This window comes from Kwoniella dendrophila, chromosome 7 (genome assembly GCF_036810415.1).
Source record: "Kwoniella dendrophila CBS 6074 chromosome 7, complete sequence".
Classification (NCBI taxonomy): domain Eukaryota; kingdom Fungi; phylum Basidiomycota; class Tremellomycetes; order Tremellales; family Cryptococcaceae; genus Kwoniella; species Kwoniella dendrophila.
Window position 1 is genome coordinate 866,710 of NC_089482.1, and position 23,314 is coordinate 890,023.

General features: G+C 37.8%; 7 protein-coding genes across 7 annotated transcripts; 2 read left to right on the top strand and 5 right to left on the bottom strand.

Annotated features, from left to right (window-relative positions):
- Positions 1-75: 75 nt before the first annotated feature.
- L201_005534 (uncharacterized protein) lies at positions 76-5,413 on the bottom strand (the record flags this gene model as incomplete). Its single annotated transcript, XM_066221264.1, has 20 exons — positions 76-282; positions 370-549; positions 639-710; positions 809-815; positions 882-1,058; positions 1,142-1,318; positions 1,397-1,569; positions 1,625-1,745; positions 1,820-1,855; positions 1,943-1,969; positions 2,036-2,159; positions 2,222-2,422; positions 2,484-2,589; positions 2,650-2,713; positions 2,775-3,088; positions 3,153-3,727; positions 3,826-3,921; positions 3,991-4,249; positions 4,327-4,526; positions 4,591-5,413. 20 exons carry the CDS (start codon positions 5,411-5,413, stop codon positions 76-78), a joined length of 3,939 nt encoding a protein of 1,312 aa, XP_066077361.1.
- Positions 5,414-5,836: 423 nt separating this feature from the next.
- On the top strand, positions 5,837-7,673 carry L201_005535 (uncharacterized protein; the record flags this gene model as incomplete). The annotated part of the gene is made up of 9 exons (XM_066221265.1): positions 5,837-6,091; positions 6,159-6,251; positions 6,326-6,461; positions 6,548-6,574; positions 6,657-6,750; positions 6,848-6,968; positions 7,064-7,213; positions 7,279-7,326; positions 7,398-7,673. The coding sequence occupies 9 exons, from the start codon at positions 5,837-5,839 to the stop codon at positions 7,671-7,673; spliced, it is 1,200 nt and encodes a 399-aa protein (XP_066077362.1).
- A 223-nt stretch (positions 7,674-7,896) lies between these two features.
- On the bottom strand, positions 7,897-8,855 carry L201_005536 (uncharacterized protein; the record flags this gene model as incomplete). Its single annotated transcript, XM_066221266.1, has 3 exons — positions 7,897-8,404; positions 8,475-8,606; positions 8,689-8,855. 3 exons carry the CDS (start codon positions 8,853-8,855, stop codon positions 7,897-7,899), a joined length of 807 nt encoding a protein of 268 aa, XP_066077363.1.
- Positions 8,856-10,219: 1,364 nt separating this feature from the next.
- Positions 10,220-11,728, top strand: L201_005537 (uncharacterized protein; the record flags this gene model as incomplete). The annotated part of the gene is made up of 6 exons (XM_066221267.1): positions 10,220-10,335; positions 10,469-10,560; positions 10,679-10,707; positions 10,844-11,291; positions 11,440-11,538; positions 11,646-11,728. 6 exons carry the CDS (start codon positions 10,220-10,222, stop codon positions 11,726-11,728), a joined length of 867 nt encoding a protein of 288 aa, XP_066077364.1.
- A 592-nt stretch (positions 11,729-12,320) lies between these two features.
- On the bottom strand, positions 12,321-14,840 carry L201_005538 (uncharacterized protein; the record flags this gene model as incomplete). The annotated part of the gene is made up of 2 exons (XM_066221268.1): positions 12,321-14,500; positions 14,549-14,840. The coding sequence occupies 2 exons, from the start codon at positions 14,838-14,840 to the stop codon at positions 12,321-12,323; spliced, it is 2,472 nt and encodes an 823-aa protein (XP_066077365.1).
- A 1,546-nt stretch (positions 14,841-16,386) lies between these two features.
- On the bottom strand, positions 16,387-18,832 carry L201_005539 (uncharacterized protein; the record flags this gene model as incomplete). The annotated part of the gene is made up of 6 exons (XM_066221269.1): positions 16,387-16,531; positions 16,660-17,756; positions 17,827-18,088; positions 18,271-18,331; positions 18,433-18,643; positions 18,773-18,832. 6 exons carry the CDS (start codon positions 18,830-18,832, stop codon positions 16,387-16,389), a joined length of 1,836 nt encoding a protein of 611 aa, XP_066077366.1.
- Positions 18,833-20,689: 1,857 nt separating this feature from the next.
- L201_005540 (uncharacterized protein) lies at positions 20,690-22,952 on the bottom strand (the record flags this gene model as incomplete). Its single annotated transcript, XM_066221270.1, has 2 exons — positions 20,690-22,203; positions 22,388-22,952. The coding sequence occupies 2 exons, from the start codon at positions 22,950-22,952 to the stop codon at positions 20,690-20,692; spliced, it is 2,079 nt and encodes a 692-aa protein (XP_066077367.1).
- Positions 22,953-23,314: the final 362 nt, after the last annotated feature.

Sequence of the window (23,314 nt, forward strand, 5' to 3'; positions counted from 1 at the left end):
AGGCATTATTCATTAAAATCGTCAAAGTTCATTACCGCTCCATTAATTATATGTTTATGGTTTGGATATATTCATCTATACTCTATCTTTACCTTTCGAACTATCTTTTTGCCGACTAGACGTCTTTCCTACATCACCATCATCATCTTCTTCGTCGACTTGATCAACTGTACCAGAATTGGTTTCGAATAAATCTTCAAAATCATTTCTTGTACTTTGTGATATAATTCCATAAGCATCTTGCATCATTTCACCTAGATATTCAAGTTCCGCAATCACTTCCTATTATGATGTTTATATTACAGGTCAATCACCAGTACTATCCTTATGATATTGATTGAGCAGTAATTGTCATGATATGTCACTTACTTGCATGGCAGTTGCATAAGCGAAAAATAATAAATGTTTACCACCACCTCTTACACTCCTTCTTTTAACTACTTCTAATGATCTAATAGCTTTAATCAAACTCTGCCTTGATTTTTCAGCAGGTGGTAAATACGGTGGTAGTGGTGTTCTAGTACGGAATCCCGCTGATAGCGTGTAGAACTGAAATGTCAGGAAGAAGTAGTCGAAAAATATCAGCGATCAGTATTTTGGGAAAGGATACGAAGTATTCTAGATATGTTGTTACCTACATATAATATAACTTGTCCTGCCATTTCCCTTCTTTCTCGATTCACAGGTATTACAAATTCTCGTCGCATTGCCTATCGTTACGTGGTAAGAGCCAGTCAGCCTAGTCGAGTAGTATCTTCGCACTAAAATTACGCTCATCTTATAGAGTACATGAAAAAGTGTTACTCACATGATCCCTAATCAAGTTACTTCGTGATCAGCCAATTTCTTGTAGTTATTGCATATATGCCGATCAGACTTACCATTCATCCCTAGTTGTAACGCATCTCATACTATGTAACCTATCTAACATTCTCTCACAACTCAACAATACTTCATTGTAAAATGTAAAAGCGAAAGGACCTTTCAATCTGGGTTCGTTCTTAGTTTGTGCTAGAAGAGCTCGTAAATTGATTATTTGACTTTGAAGATGCATTTCCCTATCGTGCGAAGATTTGAAGATGATCAGTCCATGTTTGTGTGTAATATCTGAGAGCATGAAAGTTTGATTCTGATAACTCACATCGACATGAACTGCCTAACGCTTGAACTAAGATGTGAATAGCCAATTTCGTTGTTCATCAAAGGTGTATTCTCCCCTTCTTCAGTCGCGAAGTCATCATCTTGACCATCGTCATTCGTACCTTTACTGTAAGTCATAACTAGTCTTGAATATAGATAAGACAGATCAAGACAGAAACTGATTAAGTAGTAAAGTTAGCGAAACTGCTACCCCCTTCTGACGAAAATTGGAATATCAAATCCTTGAAAAACTCACTCGCTCAAACCTAATCTCAATTCCCTCCGGGCAGTAAAAGGCCACCACCATCTTGAGACGACTGCTGCCCATAGAACGCCAATGATAACTGCGGCTGATCTTTGAACAGCTATTTGTTCTACCGTAAAGTTATACTTGTTTCGTACGTTATATGTATACAGACAGGACAGATTCTGCACGCAAACAGTTAGCCGTGCGTGACATAGAATCGCATAATGAGAAACTTACATAAGTCAATAAAACGAATCTCCCTGCATTAGTGTAATCGGGCATTTGAGTGATAACATAGAAGCAAGGTATCGAAAAGAAGAATCCCAGGATTGGTAAAACAACGTTATTATCTGGTGCGCTATTGGGGAGTCAAATTGAGCATTTTCGATTACGCAGGAACTCCTACATGGCTAGATTGCTTATCAAGCTTACATTTTGGTGAAAATTATCGCCACCACACCTCCGATTCTATGTAAGTTACACATGTTCAGCGGTCTATCTAAACATATGCGATGCCTACAGATACACGGAGCAAAATCTTGAGCAAGAACTCACATGGTTCCTACAATCCTCGCTAAGGAGCTAGGTAGTAAGACAACGATCAGCAGCTTGAACATCTAATTCTAGTTGTAATAAAAGAGAACTTACAGGAAATTGGTTTGTCCTACAGTTTGACTGATTGCAGCCAAATAAGCGATCAGAGCCCATTCTCCTCTATATTTGAGGAAGAATGGTCTTCCAGCTTCAGTATAGGCTGGTGCAGCAAGGATAGCTAACATTGCAGTTTTGTCAGCTGCATTCCTGAATCAAACGTTCGAGCGTAGGCTAGCTTACCTCCACCTAATCCAGTTTTGATAGCGTATCTCATATCAGGTTCTCGTAATCTCTCACCAAATCTCCAGAACGCTTGTTTGAACCTTCCCCAACTGTTTAAGTATCTTTGGTCTGGTAGAAGAACTGTAGCAATTGAGTCTCTGCGATTTTGAGGGAATATAGCTGGCTGTAGCTTTGAGGGATCTACTGGTACTAGTTTCTCTGTGTGATTTCAAAGATATTTCAGCTGAAAATCCGTAATCGGGCGGCAAAGACGACTTACGCAGCTGTTTATACAGATATTGGGCCTTCTTCTCCTTTTTACCTCTTTTTCTGAGAATGACTGACTTTACGTGTTCCCAACTGGAAACAGGTTCAGCATTAACAATCTAATGTTACATATAGTAATTAGTTGTGTTTTTTCATTGAATAGGCAGGAGCATACTGACTTCTTGCATAGTTTCCACTAGAAACAGCATCTCGCGAGCGAATTCTTCGAAGGTGAACAAGAAGCTATAGACGATCATCGTGGTTAGATAGACTTGTAGAAAGTGGTGGACGTTGGCTCGCTTACAAATATACCAAGAAGACAGTTTCATTAGGTCCACCTACCATATTCCCTTGATCGAAATCCTCCTCAATAGCTTCTTCAGCTGTATCTTCAGATGACGAGTCTGGGCTTTCGTTCCCCGAAGAATCACTCTCATATATTCCTCGTCTTCTTTTCGGTCCAGCATAAACCCTTTTGATGGCTCTACTGCTGCTCAGTGAAAACTCTTTCAATGATTTGGCCAGATCTTCCTGTATCGTGTTCAGATCAACAGTGGATTGATGTAGATCATGTTGAGAGAGCAACTGAACCGCTTCGAGAGCTGCATCGCATTTGTTCTGTTGTACAGATATCAGCTGAAACAATCAATAAAGGTTGAAAGGGCAGATGCGAGTGACCCACATTCAGATTGCTCATTTGTTCACCTGCCATCCCTCTAAATCGCATAAACAGCTTAACGCTTCTTTCTATATCGGTATTTTTGCTCATTCCCGGTCCTGGCCTTTCATCCATTTTATCTACCACTGACATCGATAATCTATCTTTTTTATCGTGATGATGACCTTCAGTAAGATGCTCTGTACTGATTTTACCTTCTCTTACAGCTCTAATGAGACTTTCTTGTAATCTTGTGCTTCCTCTTAAACTTGAAAGATGCTGTGCTAACCTGGCCAAACTAGCGATAGCAGCGTCGTAAAGATCCAATTTTCTACCACGAATACGGGAATCTAATACCCTTTCATGCTTCGCTTCTGCAAAAGTGATTTTCAGAGCTTTCAATCCGGTCGAATGTGACTTTATAGCATCTTTAAGAGTAACTCGATTGCCTTTAATCACATGTCTTTCAAGGAGGAATGTCGAGGTAAGCAGATCGAGTAAGGTAGAGAATGAGTTCAAAGATTTTGATACGGAGCCTTGGAATTTGGATGTAGCGGAAGAAGGGAAGACTGCGAGGCAGACTACTATCGATATTGACACTAAGAGGAACTGAGTCAGCGGACAAGGATACGTCGTTGAATGGGACAGAATAAGATGTGAATCAAGATTCTCCATATATAGCTTAAAAGCGACTCACCACCTATAGCCACAATGTACAAAGCTTCTAATAGTCTAGGAATAGCACCTTCCTTGAGAACTACAATATATATGATGATCGCAGCCATCGAACAGCCTGGGTAGAGACGTTTGTTAACAATCTTCTTCTGCTCTAACGGTCATAACGGAGTTGTTACTGACTTACCTGAATTGTAACTAGCATTACCTACCCAGATCTTTGACCAAGCCAGAGCAGCCATTGAACCGCCTATCCATAATACACAAACTACCCAGTCACCCATCTCACTAATCCAATCCCATGTACTTCCATGAGATGGTGAAAAGTAATCGAATATCTCGATTGTGCCCATCGCTGCTAATGAAACAATAGATGCGAAAATGGCCAAAACTATACAGTATCTGGTGGATAGAAGCATGTTTCCTAGTGATTTTGCTGGGTTAAACTGCAAATGAAAGTGCAGATTCTGTCAGCATGAATACCAACTCAGATAAAGATACAATGATAGTCGCCTGAACTCACATAGACCGCGATGGTAGCTACCATATGAGCTGAATTTGAAGGTCTGAATACGACTCTACCATGAGCATCTACTTCTGAAGAAGTCGAAAGTATCTCGGACAGATAAGGTACGTAAGTGAATAGTGATGCAATGAGATAGGATAACGAGCATTTCAGGACCGCTATTGAAACTGGCGATAACGGCCATACTCGATTCCAAGCTATGTTTACAAATTAGTTCTTGTGGATGAACGAGACAGAGATGATTGATATCGAGATGCCTACCTTTTTGCAACGAAGAGGCAGGTTTCTGCACTGGCTTCTCTGCTGATGCAGGTATGGAACTTTGCTTAGGAAGATGTGTCTTCGAGCTGTCTTGTGCATGGCGGGTATCTGTTGCACCATAGTCTTTACGAAGTGAAGAAGGCGTTCTGGTAAAGGTTGGTCGAGCGTTACCTACTTCTTCAAGCTCCACAAAAGGGCTGCGATGAAGTCCTGCGTTGAGTTGAGGTGGTGATCCCGTGATATTATCTGCAATAGTTGGCAAATCTTCGATCCTTTCTCTGACATGGTTGACATCTACAGGAGAGCTTTTCTGAGTGGTAGGTGTAGGAGGGATAAATAATGATCGAAGACTTCTAGAGCTCGGTTGTGAAGTTATTCTTGTACTTCCGGGAGGTTGTAAATCGTCCAATTGATCTACATCCTCATCATCGTCATCTTGTCCTACTAAATCCTTAAGCGTAGCCCAATTGTGTAGGTCCTCTCCATGAACTTTACGACTACTCGAGCCTGTTGACTGATTATTGGAAGGATGTAGAAGTTTACCATAACCAGATGTCAATGTGTTTCCGATATTTGATGTTCCATGTATACTTTCTCTAGGTCGATAAGGTGAGATTGTTCCTCCTCGCTGTATAAGCGGTGTTGTAGGGGTGGTACCGAGAGATGAACGAGTTCTGCGGATACCATTTGGTTCTAAAGGTTGAGAAGACGATCGATGAGGCATTATGGGTCGCGTATTTATAGTTATCGGTCTAGGTTTTGAGGATGTCGCATTTTCGCTTGTTGTAGCTAAATTGTTGTCGGAAGGAGGCGGTATTAGCATGTCGCTGGGCGATTATATGGATATCGTTTTTGATATAATACATACTGAAAGTCAATATTCTGAATTGATCGCTGTCTCGGATCTCTTTATTCTTATGCTTGATGAGACCTCTACCGTTCACAAGTACACAAGTTTGGAGCACAGACCTTAGCGATATATACATATATATATACTATTAGTGTGAAAACAAATCATGAAGGAATGAAGGAATGAATGAAGCCTTTGACTGGTTTGGAGACCCCATAAACAAGTTTACAGTTTACGGCAAATTAAACCGGTCAGAACCATGTGGGTACCTCGTGACAACCGAAATCTCGGTAGTGAAAATCGTTAAGCCCAAGCTACTCTAAAGATATAAAGGAATGATTTCATAGTTTAGCTTACTTGCTGTGATCATCAATTTTGAACAGTACGATCGGCATCATGACAGATAAAGCAGGACCATCAGGTGGTGAAAAGCGAAAAGCAGGAGGAGGTCCTTCAACGCAAAAATATAAATTTTATAAATATCAAGGTCAAAACGGGGGTGGAAGAGGAGGTGGAGGTGGTCGAGGTAGAGGTAGAGGAAGAGGTGGTGGTGGTGGATCAAGTGATAGACCAGCTAGACATGTAGATAACGATGATAATGGTGGTAAACCAAAATTGAATCCGCTAGGAAAGTACAGAAGTAAACCTATGGTATGTGTATATAGTATAACAATCTTGATCAAAGTAGATAGCAGCTAATCCTCTGACATATGTATAGCCAGAAATACTTGGGGCTCCTGGTATATGCGTTACTACGGTAAAGAACAAAGAAAGAGCTGCCGAAGCTGAATTGATCGATTATCTTGAGAGAGTGAGCGTACTAAAATCCGGCTCAAGGTATAAAGGGAAATATCCTACAGCAATGAACTGATTACTTTATTATAGATAGCAGATGAGCTGTATCCCGATACTATCGAATCAGAAGAAATTGACGGAGAAGGAGATGATCATTTGGATTTTGAAGCTCAGCTGAAGAAAGATTTAGAATCTATGGATCAAAGCAAAAAGTCTAAGAGGTTTCGTGAGTATCTCATAATCTCACACTAATCTGCCTGTTAGATGTCTGTTCATTGTTCGAGAAACTCAGCTTACCTATTTTTCAACCAGAATTATGTTATCATGATATCATTTGTGGTAAGTCGTCTTGATTATCCGAATCTGTCGAGGTGCTTGACCTTGAGCTATAAATAATGGCTGACTTTCTTCGTTGCCATAGTCATACATATCAATGTACTTCCTCCATTATCACCTCATAAATTAGTTAGACATATAATGGAACAAGCTGAATCTTCTGCTAAAACGCAACTCAAGTAAGTAAGATATCTCACTCTTCTCTACAATTGATTCACTCTCTCTTTTAATAAACTCAGAATGTGAGGATGAGCTGATAATTAGTATAAACCGTAGATGGTGTAAGCGTATAATACCTATAAATGGCTCGTCGGGAGCTACAGTTAAACAACTATCGGAACTGGCTGCAGGGATAGTCAAAGATGGGTTTACTACTGAGGATGGAAAGGCATTAAAGGTCAGTCACCGGATGAATCTGCTCAAGGGATCATTTCAACGATGAGATAACCTGTTTGGATTTCATGCTCAATCTTGATTTCGATATTCCTGCAGTTCGCCATTGATACAAATTCGCGACAATCCGAAAAATTGGATAGGATGCGAATGATCCATACTGTAGCTGAGGAAGTCACTAAATTAGATAAGGGTCATAGTGTAGATTTGAAAAATCCTGATAAGACTATATTAGTGGAGCTGTATAAGGTATGTCTCAGCTACTGTGTCTCGTACAATCTGTGACGAAAAGCTGATCATAAATCTAAATATAGAATACGGTTGGAATAGCCATAGTGGAAGATTATGAACGTTTCAAGAAGGTACTTTGGCTTGAGATCACGGATTTACACTCAAAAACAGATTGGAAGCTAATACTATGATTAACCGACAGTATAATCCAGGAAGTATAGCATATGCTGCTGCTCAGAAACAACACGACGAATCAGATAAGACCACTGCAGATATTGTGAAGGATGACGAGGATCACAGCAATCAGCCGATAGTTGGCAACTCGAAGACACCTAAACATGTACAAAGAGATAGAAGAGCTTCAGCTATTGCAGCTCAGTCCCAGCCGACAACAACTTCACCACAGGACAAAGAAGCAGTCTCAACAGAAAGTGGGAATACGGAAATCAATTCGAACGGCGAGGAGATATTGCCATAGACAAATAGATTGATGGGACTCACGAGTTAGCCTCTTCAAAAACTTGAACGAACAGCTCTCTCGTTGTTGTTTGGTACAGAAAGATCCCTATATCACCAAGCAAGACTGGCATGTATCGACTGAATTCCATGCACATACTATAGATATACACTAATAACATTATTGGAAAACCCTATCACGAGAGTTTTCTCCTTTCAACTGCAACGTTACCAGCTTTTTTCCATTAAATCCTGTAATCATCTTCGATACCGAACGTCTCTCCATTAGATTGGGACATCTTCTCATCGATATCAGCCCTTTCCCTCTTCTTTTGGTCAAAGAGCACGTGAGGTGGTTCGTGCACGCCATTCACATCGTCGGACTGATTGGGATATTCTGTTCCATGCAAAGAAGGGAAGTGCGCTTCGATACGATTTACCCACCCTTTCATCTTGTTGGGTGTACCTGGTGTAAAAGGTAATATTTCGTCTGTTTCCTCGTCCTCGTCAAGTGAATTCGCTCGAACAGGTCGACCATCATCATGGAGTTCTTTCTGAGCTAGAAAATCAGGGTTGACTGCTAACTGCAGTAGTTCAGGCTTGAAGTTATTAGTAGGACAAAGATTTACTTGGTGAAATGATGCGGTACTAATCGAGTCCTTCGATGATGAAGTCAAACTGGAATCGCTCTGTTTTGGTATTGGTAGAGGATCTCTAGGTAAAGAAGAGTAGATTTGGATACTATCAGTATCGCTAAGTGGACGAAGGGCTTATGATTTAGCTGGGACTTCATCACGAGAGAAGAAGGAGAAGATCTACTCACTCAGCCAGAGGTGACAAAAGTGATGCGCTTTGTGCTGGTTCATCTTTCCACAATTCACCTACGATCGGTTTCAACGGACTAGATGAGATTATAGGTGGCAGTAAATGCAATTTAGGGAAGTATGTATCGATACTACGGTCAAAGGGTTAGTAAGACAACACATACAGTAAGATGAAATTGACCGTTTTTAAATTGAGAATGGTCGGAGACTTACTAAGGAGATTGGATTGACCGGCTGGATCTATCAGCTTCCTCTCTCACTTCTTCTTCCTTATTGTCAAGGGTTGAATGAGATACGGCAACATCGTATGGTTTTGCGTCATCGTAGTCTTGTGAAATCGAAAATGGGAAGGAGAATAGGTTGAATGAGGTAAACTGCATTGTGGCTTTTGGTACTGTACAAGTAAGTGATTGGGATATATGATATTTATGAATAGATTGGATTGGTAATGCTATTTTAGGCAGACTTGGAAATTCGATTTAGAACAATCATTTGACACTCATGGTATCTCTCTTCTCAAGGAAAAAGCATAAAATAATCGCCAAAAAATAATTCTATCTCCAATTGGGCATCCACAAAATACCGACGATGTTATACAAATTGAAGACGATAAGTACAGGACGATCCTTTCTACCTTCTTCTTTTTTTCCAAAACGACACTATGCATACAAAGGAGCTTCAAGACGAAGTACCATACTGGAATGTATCGTGTATCAAGGGATTCCCAAAGTTGTCAAGGTACCCAAGTTATTGTAAACCGTAAAACGGATATCGATAAGATTGAAGGGACTAAGCTGTGTGTACAGTATTGACACATGAAATACAGTATTGCACTCAGTCAACTGGCAGAATGAGTTAAAAGCCAAACGAGCGGACTTTTGAGATTTGAGGACCTGATCAACGTTTCATGATCCAAATTTAGCGATTGTAGAAGATATACTGCACATTGTTAATATCGATGATCAGCACAAACCATAACCCGATTTCAATACTTGGCAGCATCTCACTAATGATCGTCGCATGTTCGGAAGATCTGTTATCTAATAGAAAACAGTATTTCTACAATACATTATCAAGAGATCTCCTCTTTCCTCTTGATGATCCGAAAAGATCGCCCTAGATTCTGGAGTATCATGTGATCGTCTTTGATCATCATGAAAGATGTACAGGGAACCGAGATCATTCGCAAAAAAAAAAAAAAAAATCTCTATTGATCTCCAACATAATTACCATGATTGAATTGCAGCACGCTCAAGATCGCGAAGAAAATGATCAATCTCCTCTAAGGTCAATCTCCATATAAATATTCTGGTATGTAGGAGGATTTTACCTGTTAACCCAATTCAGGTTAAGATATCCAATAGGAACGCAAAAAACAAGTTTTGATTGATGCCAACTGTTTTCTGGAAACACATGATCAAGCTGAATATTTGCATACTGTTGATGCCATCACGAAAAGTAATCTGAACAGCTGACATTATGAATAATGTCCTTTTATAATTTAGGGATACCATGAAATAGAAATAAGCTACTTTTATAAGAGTTTTGTCTTTGGTGGGAGAGAGGAGAGAGTAATCTCTGTCTCGTATATATGTCTATATATATATCTATATACATATATATATCGGTTGGTTTGTCACACACAAAATCGTTACATTCAGGTTCTTCCAAGAATTGATCTTTTACTAAATAAGATTCTTCGCTTTACCATATATCGTTCCCTATCAGCTTGATAGTCTCCAATATGTTATCTTCTTTGTTTCGATCACTTTTGATAGTAGTAATACCGCTGGCTTTCAATCATGTAAAGGCTTTAACACCTTGTCCCGAGACAAGCACTGAAATTGAATATGTTTATACGTAAGTCGATGATTTAGCTACCTCGAATTTTCATCCGCCGAGGAATGTCATGATTCTACTTTTCTTTTCCCCTTTTCTTCTTCCCAAAAAAAAGATATCGATTGTCTATTCTGATAATTCGGTATCATCGTAGAACCGAAACTGAAACAGCCCCAACCACTACAACAACCACGACAGAAACTTTAAGTTATTGTTATGAAACTACAACTGAATCTACAACCACTAGTAAGTTTTTCTCAATATTATCAATATCATTTATTCATAATCTTCATGAATTCGCAATTGAATTCAAATATATGTATGAGGATAGTGAGGTGACTTACGGTTACTATTATTGCCACAGCTGAACATGCAACAACTACCACGACTACGGTGAGTGTTTCTTGTGCTTTACCGCCACATTCTTCTCATGATTGACTGGACGCAGAGATACACAACACGAATGTATAAGGTTATAGTATAACATATCAGGCTAACACCAGGGAATTCATATGATGATTTTTTATAGACAAGAACAACAACACCAATTACACTCGCACCAACTACAGTAGCAACAAATACTTTACTGGTTACATTACCAGTTAATGTAATTTTGAATTGTACAACTACACCAACTGCTACACTTGTCATTATAACCCCTCCTCCTCCACCTACAGTAGTACCTACAAAAATTGCTACTCTTGATAAGAGAATAGACAATAAGGATAAACAAATAAGAGGACAGAAGAAAGAGAAAGAAAGAGAGTTAACTAATGCAGAAAGGTTAAGAAGAGGTTTACCATTAAATAAACCGCATATAAGAGATCCAAATAGAAGAAGACAAGATGAACCTCATACAAGTTGTACAACTGTTACTACGACTATAACTGATACTATCACAGATACGACTACGACCACACCAACTGAAACTGCGACTGATTATACTTGTTTATTAACTTTAAGTGAAACTGAAACTGGTAAGTGGGATCATGTTACCTAAAAACTACTCTACTGTATACTATTTTACCTCAAGTGTATACAGTATAGTCCAGTAGCATGATTTATAATAGCTGACGATGATTCTTCATGTCGCCCCAAAAATGAATATTTCTTGATGATACATAGACACGTTCTATGAAACAATAACAGATATAACAGTCACAAGAACTATAATTAGTACAGCACCTATATCAACTATATTCTATCCTGTCACAGCATATACAAGTAAGTTTGTTCATTTTTCGGCTGAATTCAGGTTAAACAAATATCGTTCAATAATTCAACTGACCTTCAACTTTCTTTTCTTTTTTTCGGTACTTGGTATATTCCAGTTTCTTATCCTTATAATACATATTATTATTGTCTTGGTAATCCAGCACCCACTACACCACCTACTCCAATCCCGAGAAAATAATTCAAAAGCTTCAACTAGTTATTTTAGAGTTGCACATAGTGGAACGTTATGCTTATTTCCAGTTACCCAAGATACTGTTTTATACTGATATACTGTAATCTAATCTGAATACATTTATAATAATTCCATGTTTTTCTTTATAAAGGGTCCTTCTTTCATATGTAAGAGTGTTAAATTCGTAGATACTGTGTGTTTCGTGATCTCATACTTAATGCTGTATGGGTTCGCAATTTATGCAATATCTGTTACATGCTGCATCGATCAATAATTGAGAACATAATATATATGGCATCACTTCAAGTGTCCTAAATCATCGTTTATATAATAATAGCAACTTCACAAAAGTATAGGTATATATGTATGATATATTGTGTTATATAATAATCAAAAAACAATCAAAAGAAATAACTAAATAACGAAGATAATCAAAAGTATCTGTACAAAATGTCCCAACCCAACCAAACGAACAAAATAAAAATGTAAATCGAAGTTAAAACGTGTTTGAGGAAAAGAGTCACTATCATAGAAATACAAACGATTCACACAACAAAGCAAAAACCATAAAAGATGAGAAAGTGGGAAAACCCAATCATTATAGAGCTAAACCAACTTCAACGTGTTCGTGTTCGTGTCCTTCTGCTTGCCGCTCAATAAAAGCAGTTCTACCGAAACTGGAACTGTTAAAACCCATACCTATATCCGAAGTTAAACCTAGACCTAATCCTAAACCAAGTAAATTCGAAGGTATCTCTTCTTCTTCTTGTTGTTGTTCTTCAGTACCAGCATATGGAAGTTGAGTTTCATCGATGATTTCTTCTTTTGATAATACATCTTTAGAATAAGTCCCACCTCTAACTTTATTACCATGTATTATAGGAGTTAAACTAATTATACTTGCAGTATGTAAATCTTCATCTGAAGCTTCTGAAGTTAAACTTATTGAATCTCTATAACAATGATTACTTTTTCTATTTGTTTGTTGTTGTTGTTCAGTTAAACTTATTGTTGATGAAGATGAAGCTGAAGAAGCTAATGAAGATGAAGAAGTGAATATTCCTGATGAAGGTGAATTTGGATGTGCTTTGGCTGTTGTATAAAATGCTATTCTATGATTGATTATAGGTGCAGAATGTATCGATCCAGAATTAGCTGAATTTCGATTTTTAGACTGTGTTTTAGTTAGGTCTAATGGTGGAGGTGGTGGAGCTCTTTTACGTGGAGATAAAGGTGCTGTATTTGTTGAAGATTGATGATGATGATGATCTAGATTTAAACCTAAACCTAAACCAGGATTACTATTGTTGTGATAGACACTATTTAAAGATTGATCTTTTGTTGGAGTTTGAATTGCAGTTGAAGCCATTGAAGAATCAGATAAAGAAGCCAACATTGATCCTAAAGCTTCTTCGACATCAGGGAAAGAAACTAATGAAGACATTGATGATGAAGTAGTCATTGAACAATCTGATGCAGATGATCTAATTGATTCATGATCATGTGAATGTGATGATAATGATGGTAAAGAAGGATATGACATGAATGGTGGTGATGGCGGTAATGGTTCTGAAGGTACGTTTTCAGTCTCATCATACTCTTCATCTTCTTCATCGTATATCATTCCTTCACCTCCTTCTGGCATTTCTTCAGAGTAGTCATATTGTACTTCTTCGGATAATTCGATTCTCTGAAGATCTTCTGATGTTATGAAATCTGAGATTTCTTCTAGTGGTGTATCGGTATCTGGTAATTCAGCTAAAGGTTGAAAAGGTGAAAAATCGAGTTCGAGATCAATGGAAGGTATGTTTTTAGGTTCTGAGCTTAAGGTTAAATCCAAATCTGAAGTTGTCTTCAAGTTAAGATCCAATGATATATTGACCATTTCTTCTTCTTCTTCTTGCGGGGTTGCGATGGTAACAGCTTCTTCTAGTTTAGTGGCAGTTTTTGGAGAAGATGATGAGTTGGAAGATGAAGAAGGATATTGTTGTTCCCAAATTGAAGTAAATTCTTCACTTTGATTTTGTGGTGTGGCAGGTATAATATTTAACATAGGTACATCAGGTCCATTATTCAAAGTATGTACACTCGATTTACTATCACCTGTAGATAAGAAAGTTTCTTGTATAGGAGCAGGAGCGAAATCATTCATTTTTGGTAAATTTTCAGGTAAATTACGAGTTAATGATGATCTTCTTCTTTCGTTTGTTGGTCTATACGGTGATGGAGGTGGTGGTGCACGTGATTGGAAAGAAGATACATATGCTGTAGGTGGCGTTGTTACATGTGATGAAGGCATCGGTGGAGTTTCTAATGGTCCAGCCATTGAAAGTGGACTTCTATTTCCATCACTACCATTTGTATTATGACTACTTGTGCTTGAACTACTACTACTGCTACTGTATGATCTGATTGTAGGGATAGGTTCAGTGGTTGATCTGGTTCTAGCTCCGAAAGAAGATGTACTTGGTGAAGTTGGTCTAGATGATCTTCTAGGTGAAGAAATCATTCTAGGTTGAATTGAAAGTGGTGATGAATCGTATGAAGCCATTCTTTGATGTGGTTGTGGATGACTAGGTGAATTATAAGAATCATAAGATGAAACTATGACTCTCGGAGCAGGAGTTTGGGTTCTGACTCGATTGATTGACATTTCTTCAACTTGATTAGCATTGTTACCATTGTTGTTATGACCATAACTTGCTGGACTGGAGACTGTTCGCATCGTAGGATGAGGAGGGAAATGATTTGATCTAGGTGAAGATGAAGATGAAGAACCTTGATTGGGACTTGATACAGTACTATTATCGAAATTTCTAGATGAACCTGCAAATCTTATACTTGAAACACCTTGACCTTCAGTATTCATTCTTAAGATTGGTCTTGGCGGTTCAATAGGTTGATTTTGATAATTTGAACCTGGTTTATCTGATCCTGACCCAGATCCTGATCCAGATGAGGATGATTTCTTTCTCCAAAACATATTGAAACCTTTTTGACTGTTCGACGAATCTGTTGATAAGGGTAATGAGGTGGTAGGTAGAGTAGGGGTTGTTTCGTGAATTGGCGAAGATTTCAATTTACTTTTTGATGATTTATGATTTAGTTGAAATGGCATATATATACACTATATGTGTAGATATTGTATTTAGCAGGTAGAGTATACTTGACGCGCTAGGCGATGTGAAACTCGTGTAAGAGGAGTCGACTTGAATAACGATTTGTCGTTGGTGAAAAGAGCGTGTAGTTGTTTAAACTGTTAAGTGCGTCGAGCACAAAAAGATAGCTATAGGTGATTATTGAGGGTTTGGTTTGGTTTGGTTTGGTTTGAAGTAAAGAGCGTTGATCAAGTTTGAATAGTAGTAATAGTAGTAGTACTAAAGATTCATTTCAAGGTGAAAAGCTTTCGTGTTGTTATTGACGTTGTATGTTTATGTCTCTCAATCAATGAGGGAAAAGAATAAAAAGTCAAAAATGAAACAATGTAAAACAAGCCCAGTCTTTAGAGCATTTATGAAGAAAAGCAAAATTAAGAATAAACAAAGAAATACGTTTTATAAGCAGAGTTAAAAAGAGGAAATATAGATATTTAGATATTAAAACCAACTAATTTACCTGCCTACAGTTATTCGTAACTTTGACATGAATTATTACCAAAATCAAAATATCTTGGTGATATAAACACCAAGACTTGATTTTTGTACAGTAAAACCCTCGTGACTTTTGATTTCTGCAGCCGTAAACAAACAAATGAACCAGAAAACAGAAAAAAAAACAAGACAAGTGACGCACGTATGTAAGGGTCACCTTCCAAGAAAAGATTTACGATCACCGTAAGGTGCATTGAGGGTATCAATAAGCTTAGAACCACTATCTCGGTCCATCATTAACTAGTTGCAGTAGACTAACGACGCGTTTTTCTTATATGAGCCAAGAAGTTGAAGGCCCTCATTCTTTGAATACCATGTGAGAGATGAGAGATGATCACCTTAAAGAGATACTGTAATTCACATTTCACAAAAGAAAGTCGCGTCTAACGCCTTCAAGCCAAAAACAATTCGGAAGAATAACAATTAAAGCTATCAAAGCTATCTTCAGGGAACATTCCGGCACGTCCGGTTTTTACGATCAACCCTTACCAACTAAAGTGACCCTATTTTACATCCGTAGTTTGGTTCTCTTGACCGCGAGTTCGAGACTTATTCGGGTTCTCACTTATGTCATACGATACTAACAGCACCCTATGGTAGTGGTACAGTAGTAGTACAATATGTAGTCGCGATGAATGATCACTTACTGACGACGGGGTACATCATCAATGTCTTGCGGAGCGTCATATGTCCTTATAGGCCTAGTTAATGTGTATAAGTCAACGAGCAACGCGTTATTACGCAGGAGTTTAGTTAAACAATCGGTGAAACAGCATGAGACTAGCAACTACTGATCAAACTAAGTACTGATCAGACTTGGTTAAGCATCACATTAATTGGATGTATGAGATTACGCAGTGGTTAGACTATTGTTTAGCAGTTGTTCTTGAGTGAAAATAAACCAGATCATCAATTCATTACTGGTCTTGCTAGATGACTATGATCTAGCACTGAGGTTATCTTGATTTACAGTATTATAGGAGCTTCTTTTCTCTCTTCGTTTATTGATTATGGTCATATACCATAAGCATCTTTCGTTGCACTTTCACCTCTTACACAATTACCATTAGATCCAATTGCACCTGTACTATCTTTTTTCTTTCTTGGTTTTTGTCTACCTTCTCTTTTCGCCACTTGTCTAGCTAATCTCAAACCACATCTATACGCGCAGAATTGAAATATCTTATCAGCAACTGACCTTACGTTCTCTCGAGAGAAAAAACCCGAATGATCATGATTGACGAAACGGGGTTCAAAATCAGTGCAATAGCAAAATAGAATACTCACGCATTACATAAATCCTTTATTCCACTTTCATTTCTTCTCCATTCTGGACTTTCTCTTATACCGCACATTACACAACATTCAACATTTCCTGGTGGTCTAACTAAAGGACGTGATGAATTTGATGATGAACCATTATTACTTCCTCCTCCACCATTACTCATTGGATGTCCATGTCCATTATGCAAAGAAGGTGGACTAGGTCCCGATGAAAGATGTCCTGAAGTCATTGGAGCTGAAAGTGGTATACCATTATGGTGGATTGAAGATTGTAAATGATGATGGTCATGTGGATAATGAGGATGCTGCTGCTGCTGCTGCTGATGGGCGTGAGAATGTGGATAAGGTGTTGTAGATGAAGAAGAAGGTGTTATGTAACTTAAGTCTCTGGCTGAAGAATGTGTTTGTCCATGATTCTGATTCGGTATATAATGTCCTGTAGAAGGTCCAGATTCCCATTCTGTCCCCTGACGTGGTGGTAAAGCGTGAGGATCAGCATGTGCCCATGCTGCTGTTGTCTGTATAGTGGGTTGCGGAGGATATGTTTGAGATGTATGGGAATCTGTCGGTATTCCTCCAGATGATGATCCAGTGGTATTTGACGGTATTGAAGTGAGATAGTCATTTCCTAAAGTTGGACTGGCTAAATGAGGATAATTTGAATTTCCATTTCTTGCTGCAGGTAACTCATACATGCTGGTAGTCTGAAAACAGGCGAAGATGAGATTACCATAAGGGATGAAAACACTGGTGACATGTCGGTAAACACCTTCTGTCGTTATTGAATGTTGAGCACCATAACGTGTTGTACAGTTTGTCCTTAATTCTCCTGGTCCAGCATTTAGTTGTGAAGGATCCATATCTACACCTTTCATTAATTCGCAATATTCAGCTGCGTTGTATTTCCCATCCGGTTCTACTTTAACTCCTGTAGGTCTGGGCGGTGGCCATGAGAATATCAGGTGAGGTGAAGAGGAAGGTATTGTAGGATCAGGTGAAGGTGCAGTGTAATGTAGTTGGAAGACACGGGATGGAGGACAATTCGATGCAGGAGAAGACCGTATGTTTTCTGTGATATTTCGATGAAGTATATCGATTTGCTAGATATGAAAGAGATTATCAGCTCGTCTAGTTTGATGAAGTTGAATGATTGGAAATGTCATTACTCACCTCTTCTGGCATAACTTTTGTTCCACACCAATTTGTCCATTCCTCATGTGATAGTCTAGGATCATTATTGGCTACTGGATCTTTATCCTTTATAGCATGAAAGAAAGCCAGCAATAATCCATCTGCTACCCAATTTAGAACTAAATCCAATATCAAATATTCATCATCTTCTGCAAATTTCTCTGCATCATCTGGAAAATCATTTTCTTCTGGTGGACAACCTAAGATTGTCCGTATTCGAGATAATCGAGCAAATCGTACTCTGGAGGTATTCATTGAGAGCGAGAATAAATTGAGCGGATTTATCATGTATGAAGGTGTATCAGATCATGGTGGTTTGTGTAAGGAGAATGGGTTTTTGATAGTTGAGAGGACCGAGCAAATTTATCAGTCATTGTCCCTTTATGACTAACTAACTTAGATATCCTTGCGATCTTGACTCACCTTGTGACACTCCCCTGAAGATCATCTGCAGCTATAGCACTAGTAAGATCCCTTCGGGCCTCTAGAATAATTTACATAGTCAGTCTGAAGTCTCATTGTCATGTTGTCCTTCAACCTGTACGTAAGGCAGACAAGATGGGCTTTTCACAAGGCAAGACTTACGTTCTCTTTCTCCTGGATGTATAAACTCAATCACACTTCTACCCATCATGCTCAATTTCTGCTTTGATAAATGGTAACCTAGCATCGGATCTGGATGCACGAATCTGAGTTCTAATTTTGATCCTGTCGAAGGCGTTCCATCTGGATTCGGTGGTAGTGGTGTATAATGTGGTGTTAATAAAGCCCAGTAACATCTTATACTTCCAACTCGCTATATGAATTACAGGTATCTCAGCACAGAAATTGATCATTATGCTTCCCGATGCATGAGACGGTAATTGAAAAGGGATATTGTATGTATAAATGCATGAACAAATCGTAATGAAAGAAATAAACTTACAGGAACATTTGGTCCTAAAACGGAGGGTGAAGATGATGACGATGTCGAAGATATTGACATATTGTTGTTTGATGTTATGCTTGAATCCTACATCCACCTCATCCAATTTCCACTGCTTGTTCTGAATTTAAGCTGTATGTATAGTGTGTAATTGTTATTGAAGAACTGTTAAGCACTTATCCCATATGATGTTTCCTGCTATGTGATGTATAAATTTGTTGAAGTAATGTTCATAAAATGGATTTTGATTATAGAATTATAGATAAGTTACGAATAATGGGTTAAAAAAAATAGGTTAAATCTCGATCACACTTTTTTGGGTTACAAGTGTTTTTGTATTTTTTTCTATGATTTTTCAGTTGATCATTGATCTGTATGTTTCGTTATTGATTTTCTATAGCACTTTGTTCGATTTGGCGTACGTAGGTGATTCGCTTTTTTTTTTTTGAGTTTAACCTTTTCTTATTGAAAATTGAGATTACACAGAAGGGGATGATGGTTGGATTGATGATCTACAATGTTTGAGAGTGTTCTAGTGTTCTCATTATAATGGTCAAGATATCTGAAGATGATGAAGTGTGTATATCAACAAGATTAGTTATTATGTAGATAAATAGATAGATTCCTTGTCTTTCCAAAATATCATTACATTCGTATGTTTGTTCCAACATATATATTAACCATCTTCCTATTGCCCTTCTTTGTGTAAAGTTTTTGTACGACGTATTTCTCGGATTATTCCAATTATTTTTTTAGTGGTTCCTCTCTTTGATCATTCCCTTATTGTTTTTGTGATCAACTACTATTTTTACAACGTCAGCGTCTATACAAGTATACCTTGATTTCTCACGTTTTGCTTTCAAGGGCGCCATGGGCTAAAAAAGTAAGGATAATTCTTCTCGGTTATCCTTCACCATAGCTGGCTCTTTACGGTAAAACGGCAAAAGCTCCAAAGAAACGCCTTTGTATCTCATAGCCGCATGCAGACTGTACAATAATGCAAAGGGAAAAATAAAAAGCGTAATCATCGATCGTAACTTTTGCAATCGACCCATTATGCAAGCGGTCTACATACCATACATCTGAAATATTGCTTTTACGTTTGAACATCATATGCCAATCATCGGACCTGTAAATCTATTTAATCTTGCCAAAGTATGCATGCACACCACGCTTAGCATATCAATTTAATTTATCTCTTTATCTTAGACTCGATCTCTCTTCCTTATCTGCTAGATACACAAGTTATCTAAATTGCTATAATCGCATAATAACAATTGATATCTGACAACATTCCTTATAGGACTCATCCTATCGCTCACATGCATACAACTTCATCTCATCAAACATCGCACAGAAAATTCCCCTTCTCCTTCTCCTTCTCTTGGCATACGATTGTAGAAGCGGTGCCTTGTTCCCCATTCCCTCTCCGTCGCTTAGCACTGCCATTCTTACTATTAAAGCAACTGAATTTCCAATTCCTTCTTCTCATCCTGGCCTCATGCAATATAACTAATAGTCTGGTCAGTAACAGAAGCGAGCACAATAATTCTTCGCAAAGATGGTCCGAATTGCTGCATGTATCTTTGATTAATAGGTACAGGTACCAAAGGAGATAGAAGTTTCTCGGCCGCCGATCTCGCTGAGAATCCGGATTTACGGAGATAAGACCGTTCAATCGAGATAACGGTCACCGCAATAACCATACTTTAGTCTTCACCAAAGTAGTAGTGAGGCATGCAATATAATGATTGACTACATTTGTTCATCCTCTGTGGGTACAAGAGATATATGGTATATCTTGTGCGATTTGTGTGATATTATAAAACATTTATGGTATTTACTCTACAGTTTATGTATATATACAGATTTTCGGGACTTGTTTTCTACTCGTCTTTAGGTAGTATACTTGTGGAGTTACTCTTTTTTACCTAAAAATCTTGAAAATCCTCTTTTATGTTTACTTTCTTTTTCTTTTGATCCTATGATGAGGTTTGAACTTTTTTGTTGTGATATTTCAGCTCTTTCAAATTCCAATTTCTTAAAAGCGTTTTCAACTGAATTTAAGAAATATTCAGTTTGACTTGCACTTAAAGATGATGAATTTGAAATTGAATTTGATTTTGAATTTGGTGTTGTTATAGGTTGTAATGATGAATCTTCATTTTCATACATCGATGAAGATGTAGATGTAGAAGAGAGATTAATACCTTCTTTTAATATTAAATTACTATCAAACTTATTTTTACAAAATTGTGCTTTACTAGGTGAAGATGTTAAGGGTGGTGAAGAATTGATTCTAGGTATAATTATAACTTCATTTTCATCAAAAGTAGGTAAAGTTTTATTTAATCTAGGTGAAATCTCGATAACTGATCTAGTAGCTAAATGATTCTGATATAATTGTCTATGTTTATTGAATATCGAATTACCCATACCCATTCCAGGTAATTGTCTAGGTATCAGAATTTGATCAATCGCTGAATTTCTTCTTCGTTGTTTCTGATCTATAGATGAAGACGATGATAAAGATGACGATGATGAAGCTAATATACTTTCAGGTGAAGATGAAATTTGTATGGATGAAGTTGGTGTAGCTAAAGAAGATGAAGGTGAAGAAGAGGATGACGTTGAATTTGCGCAAGAAGAAGAAGAAGTAGAATAATAATCTATTATATCAGATTCAGCTATACTAGGTACGGCTTTTCTCTTGATTTTCCTTTCTCTTGGATTTTCTTTGGTTACAGCTGTAGTAGTTGTAGATCCACTATTGATAGGTATAGGTTTTCTAGCTTCATTCTCTAAAACTATAGCTGCTTGTCTCAGATTCCTTAATTCAGCTAAATTTGAAGGTGATGAAAATGAATTTAATGATTGTGATGTAGCTAATATGCGAGGATTGCAGCAACTCAATGGAGAGTCCGCTATTGAAGATAGATTCATAGTTGTAGACGATTGTTTCAATACAGGTTTAGATACAGATCTGGGTAAAGTGGCTGCTGATGTTGACGATGATGAGGATCCCTTTTTGGGAATAGGTGGAGGAGTTATGGAGGAAGAAGCCAAAGACGAGGAAGAAGTTGAAGAAGGAATGGTGATTGGAATGATGTGACTAAAATCGAATTGAGGTAGGGTTTCTTCTAAAGATAATTCTCTTATTGGAGTACAAACTGGTGTATCCCATTCTGCTACTCCACTAACACCTAAACCTTTTGCCGAAGATCCAAATACACTCCATCCTCTAGATTCTATCTGTAAATCTTTTATATTATCATTGATATCTGTTGAAGGTGTGATTGGACTAGATGATATAGAATCTTCGTCATCTGATGAAGAACATGGTGATGCTGTAGCAGTCGCAGAGAGGTCTTCAGTAGGAGTTTTGTTGTTCAAACGACGACTCTTTTGTAATGATGCACCGAATATCCTCACTACGATTCTTATAATTAGCATTTTAACTTAGACAGACAACATAAATGCTAAATATAATAATGTGAACCGAAATTGGGAAAGAAACGAAAATAGATGTTCAAAGAGAGGTAGTAAAGGGCGATTGCTGATGTAATAAAGTATGGACATCTTGTTTGGACAATAAAAGGAAAAGCAAAAACTCACTTGATGCAATTGATTCCTGCAATTGATCTTGTTTTGAGTCTTTTTCCTTTGTTACCCTTAAAGGTCTAGCCCAATTGACTGCTGTTGAAACAGATGACGATTTTTTGGGTGATGATGACGATAATGATGATGATGGCGAAGAGGGTGATGTGCTTGAATGTTTATCTTTACCAAATTGAATTGATTTTCTAGCTGACAAACTACTTTTACTATCTCTTTTTACACCTAATTTAGGTGATGATAAAACTTGAGGTGAACCTAATTCGATGTGTATCTCGTCTGACGGATATAGCTCGCGTTCACTATTGGTTATTGATATAGAAGAACAGGGTGAAGATGATCTACCTCTATCGGGAGTCGATATCAAAGTAGGAGAGTAAGAGTATGGATATGCTGAGGAGCCAGACGGACTGTTGGATGGTGAGCTTGTCAAATGCAATGTGAATATCGGATAGTCCTTTATCGTTGTTGATGTTCTATCACTTGGTATTTTACTTGAACTTGCGAAACAATCTAAATGAGAGAAAGAAGAGTTCCTTAGAACTGGTGATGTAGGTTGGGACATCTTGATAGATATTGACTGTTGAAGGATGTCTTGTAGATCGGTTGATATATCACTATCCAGGTATTTGTCCACTGCTCAATTCAACGAAAAAGGATTTGATTATTGAAATACTGCTATATTCGGTCTGGAAGATCAATCATATTAGCAAGATTGGCACAATCAGATATAGTTCAAGTGGTATTTTTGCGAGTCATCAATGCATCGATTCGTCGCCATGTTTCTCTTGTCATGTATATGTATATATATGTTCACATATGTATGACTGATGAATGCATGAATAAATGGGTGATGATGAATAAGAGAAAAGATAAGGTTTATAGGATGAAGGACGGGAAATGTGACTTACCGGGCTGATTAACCCT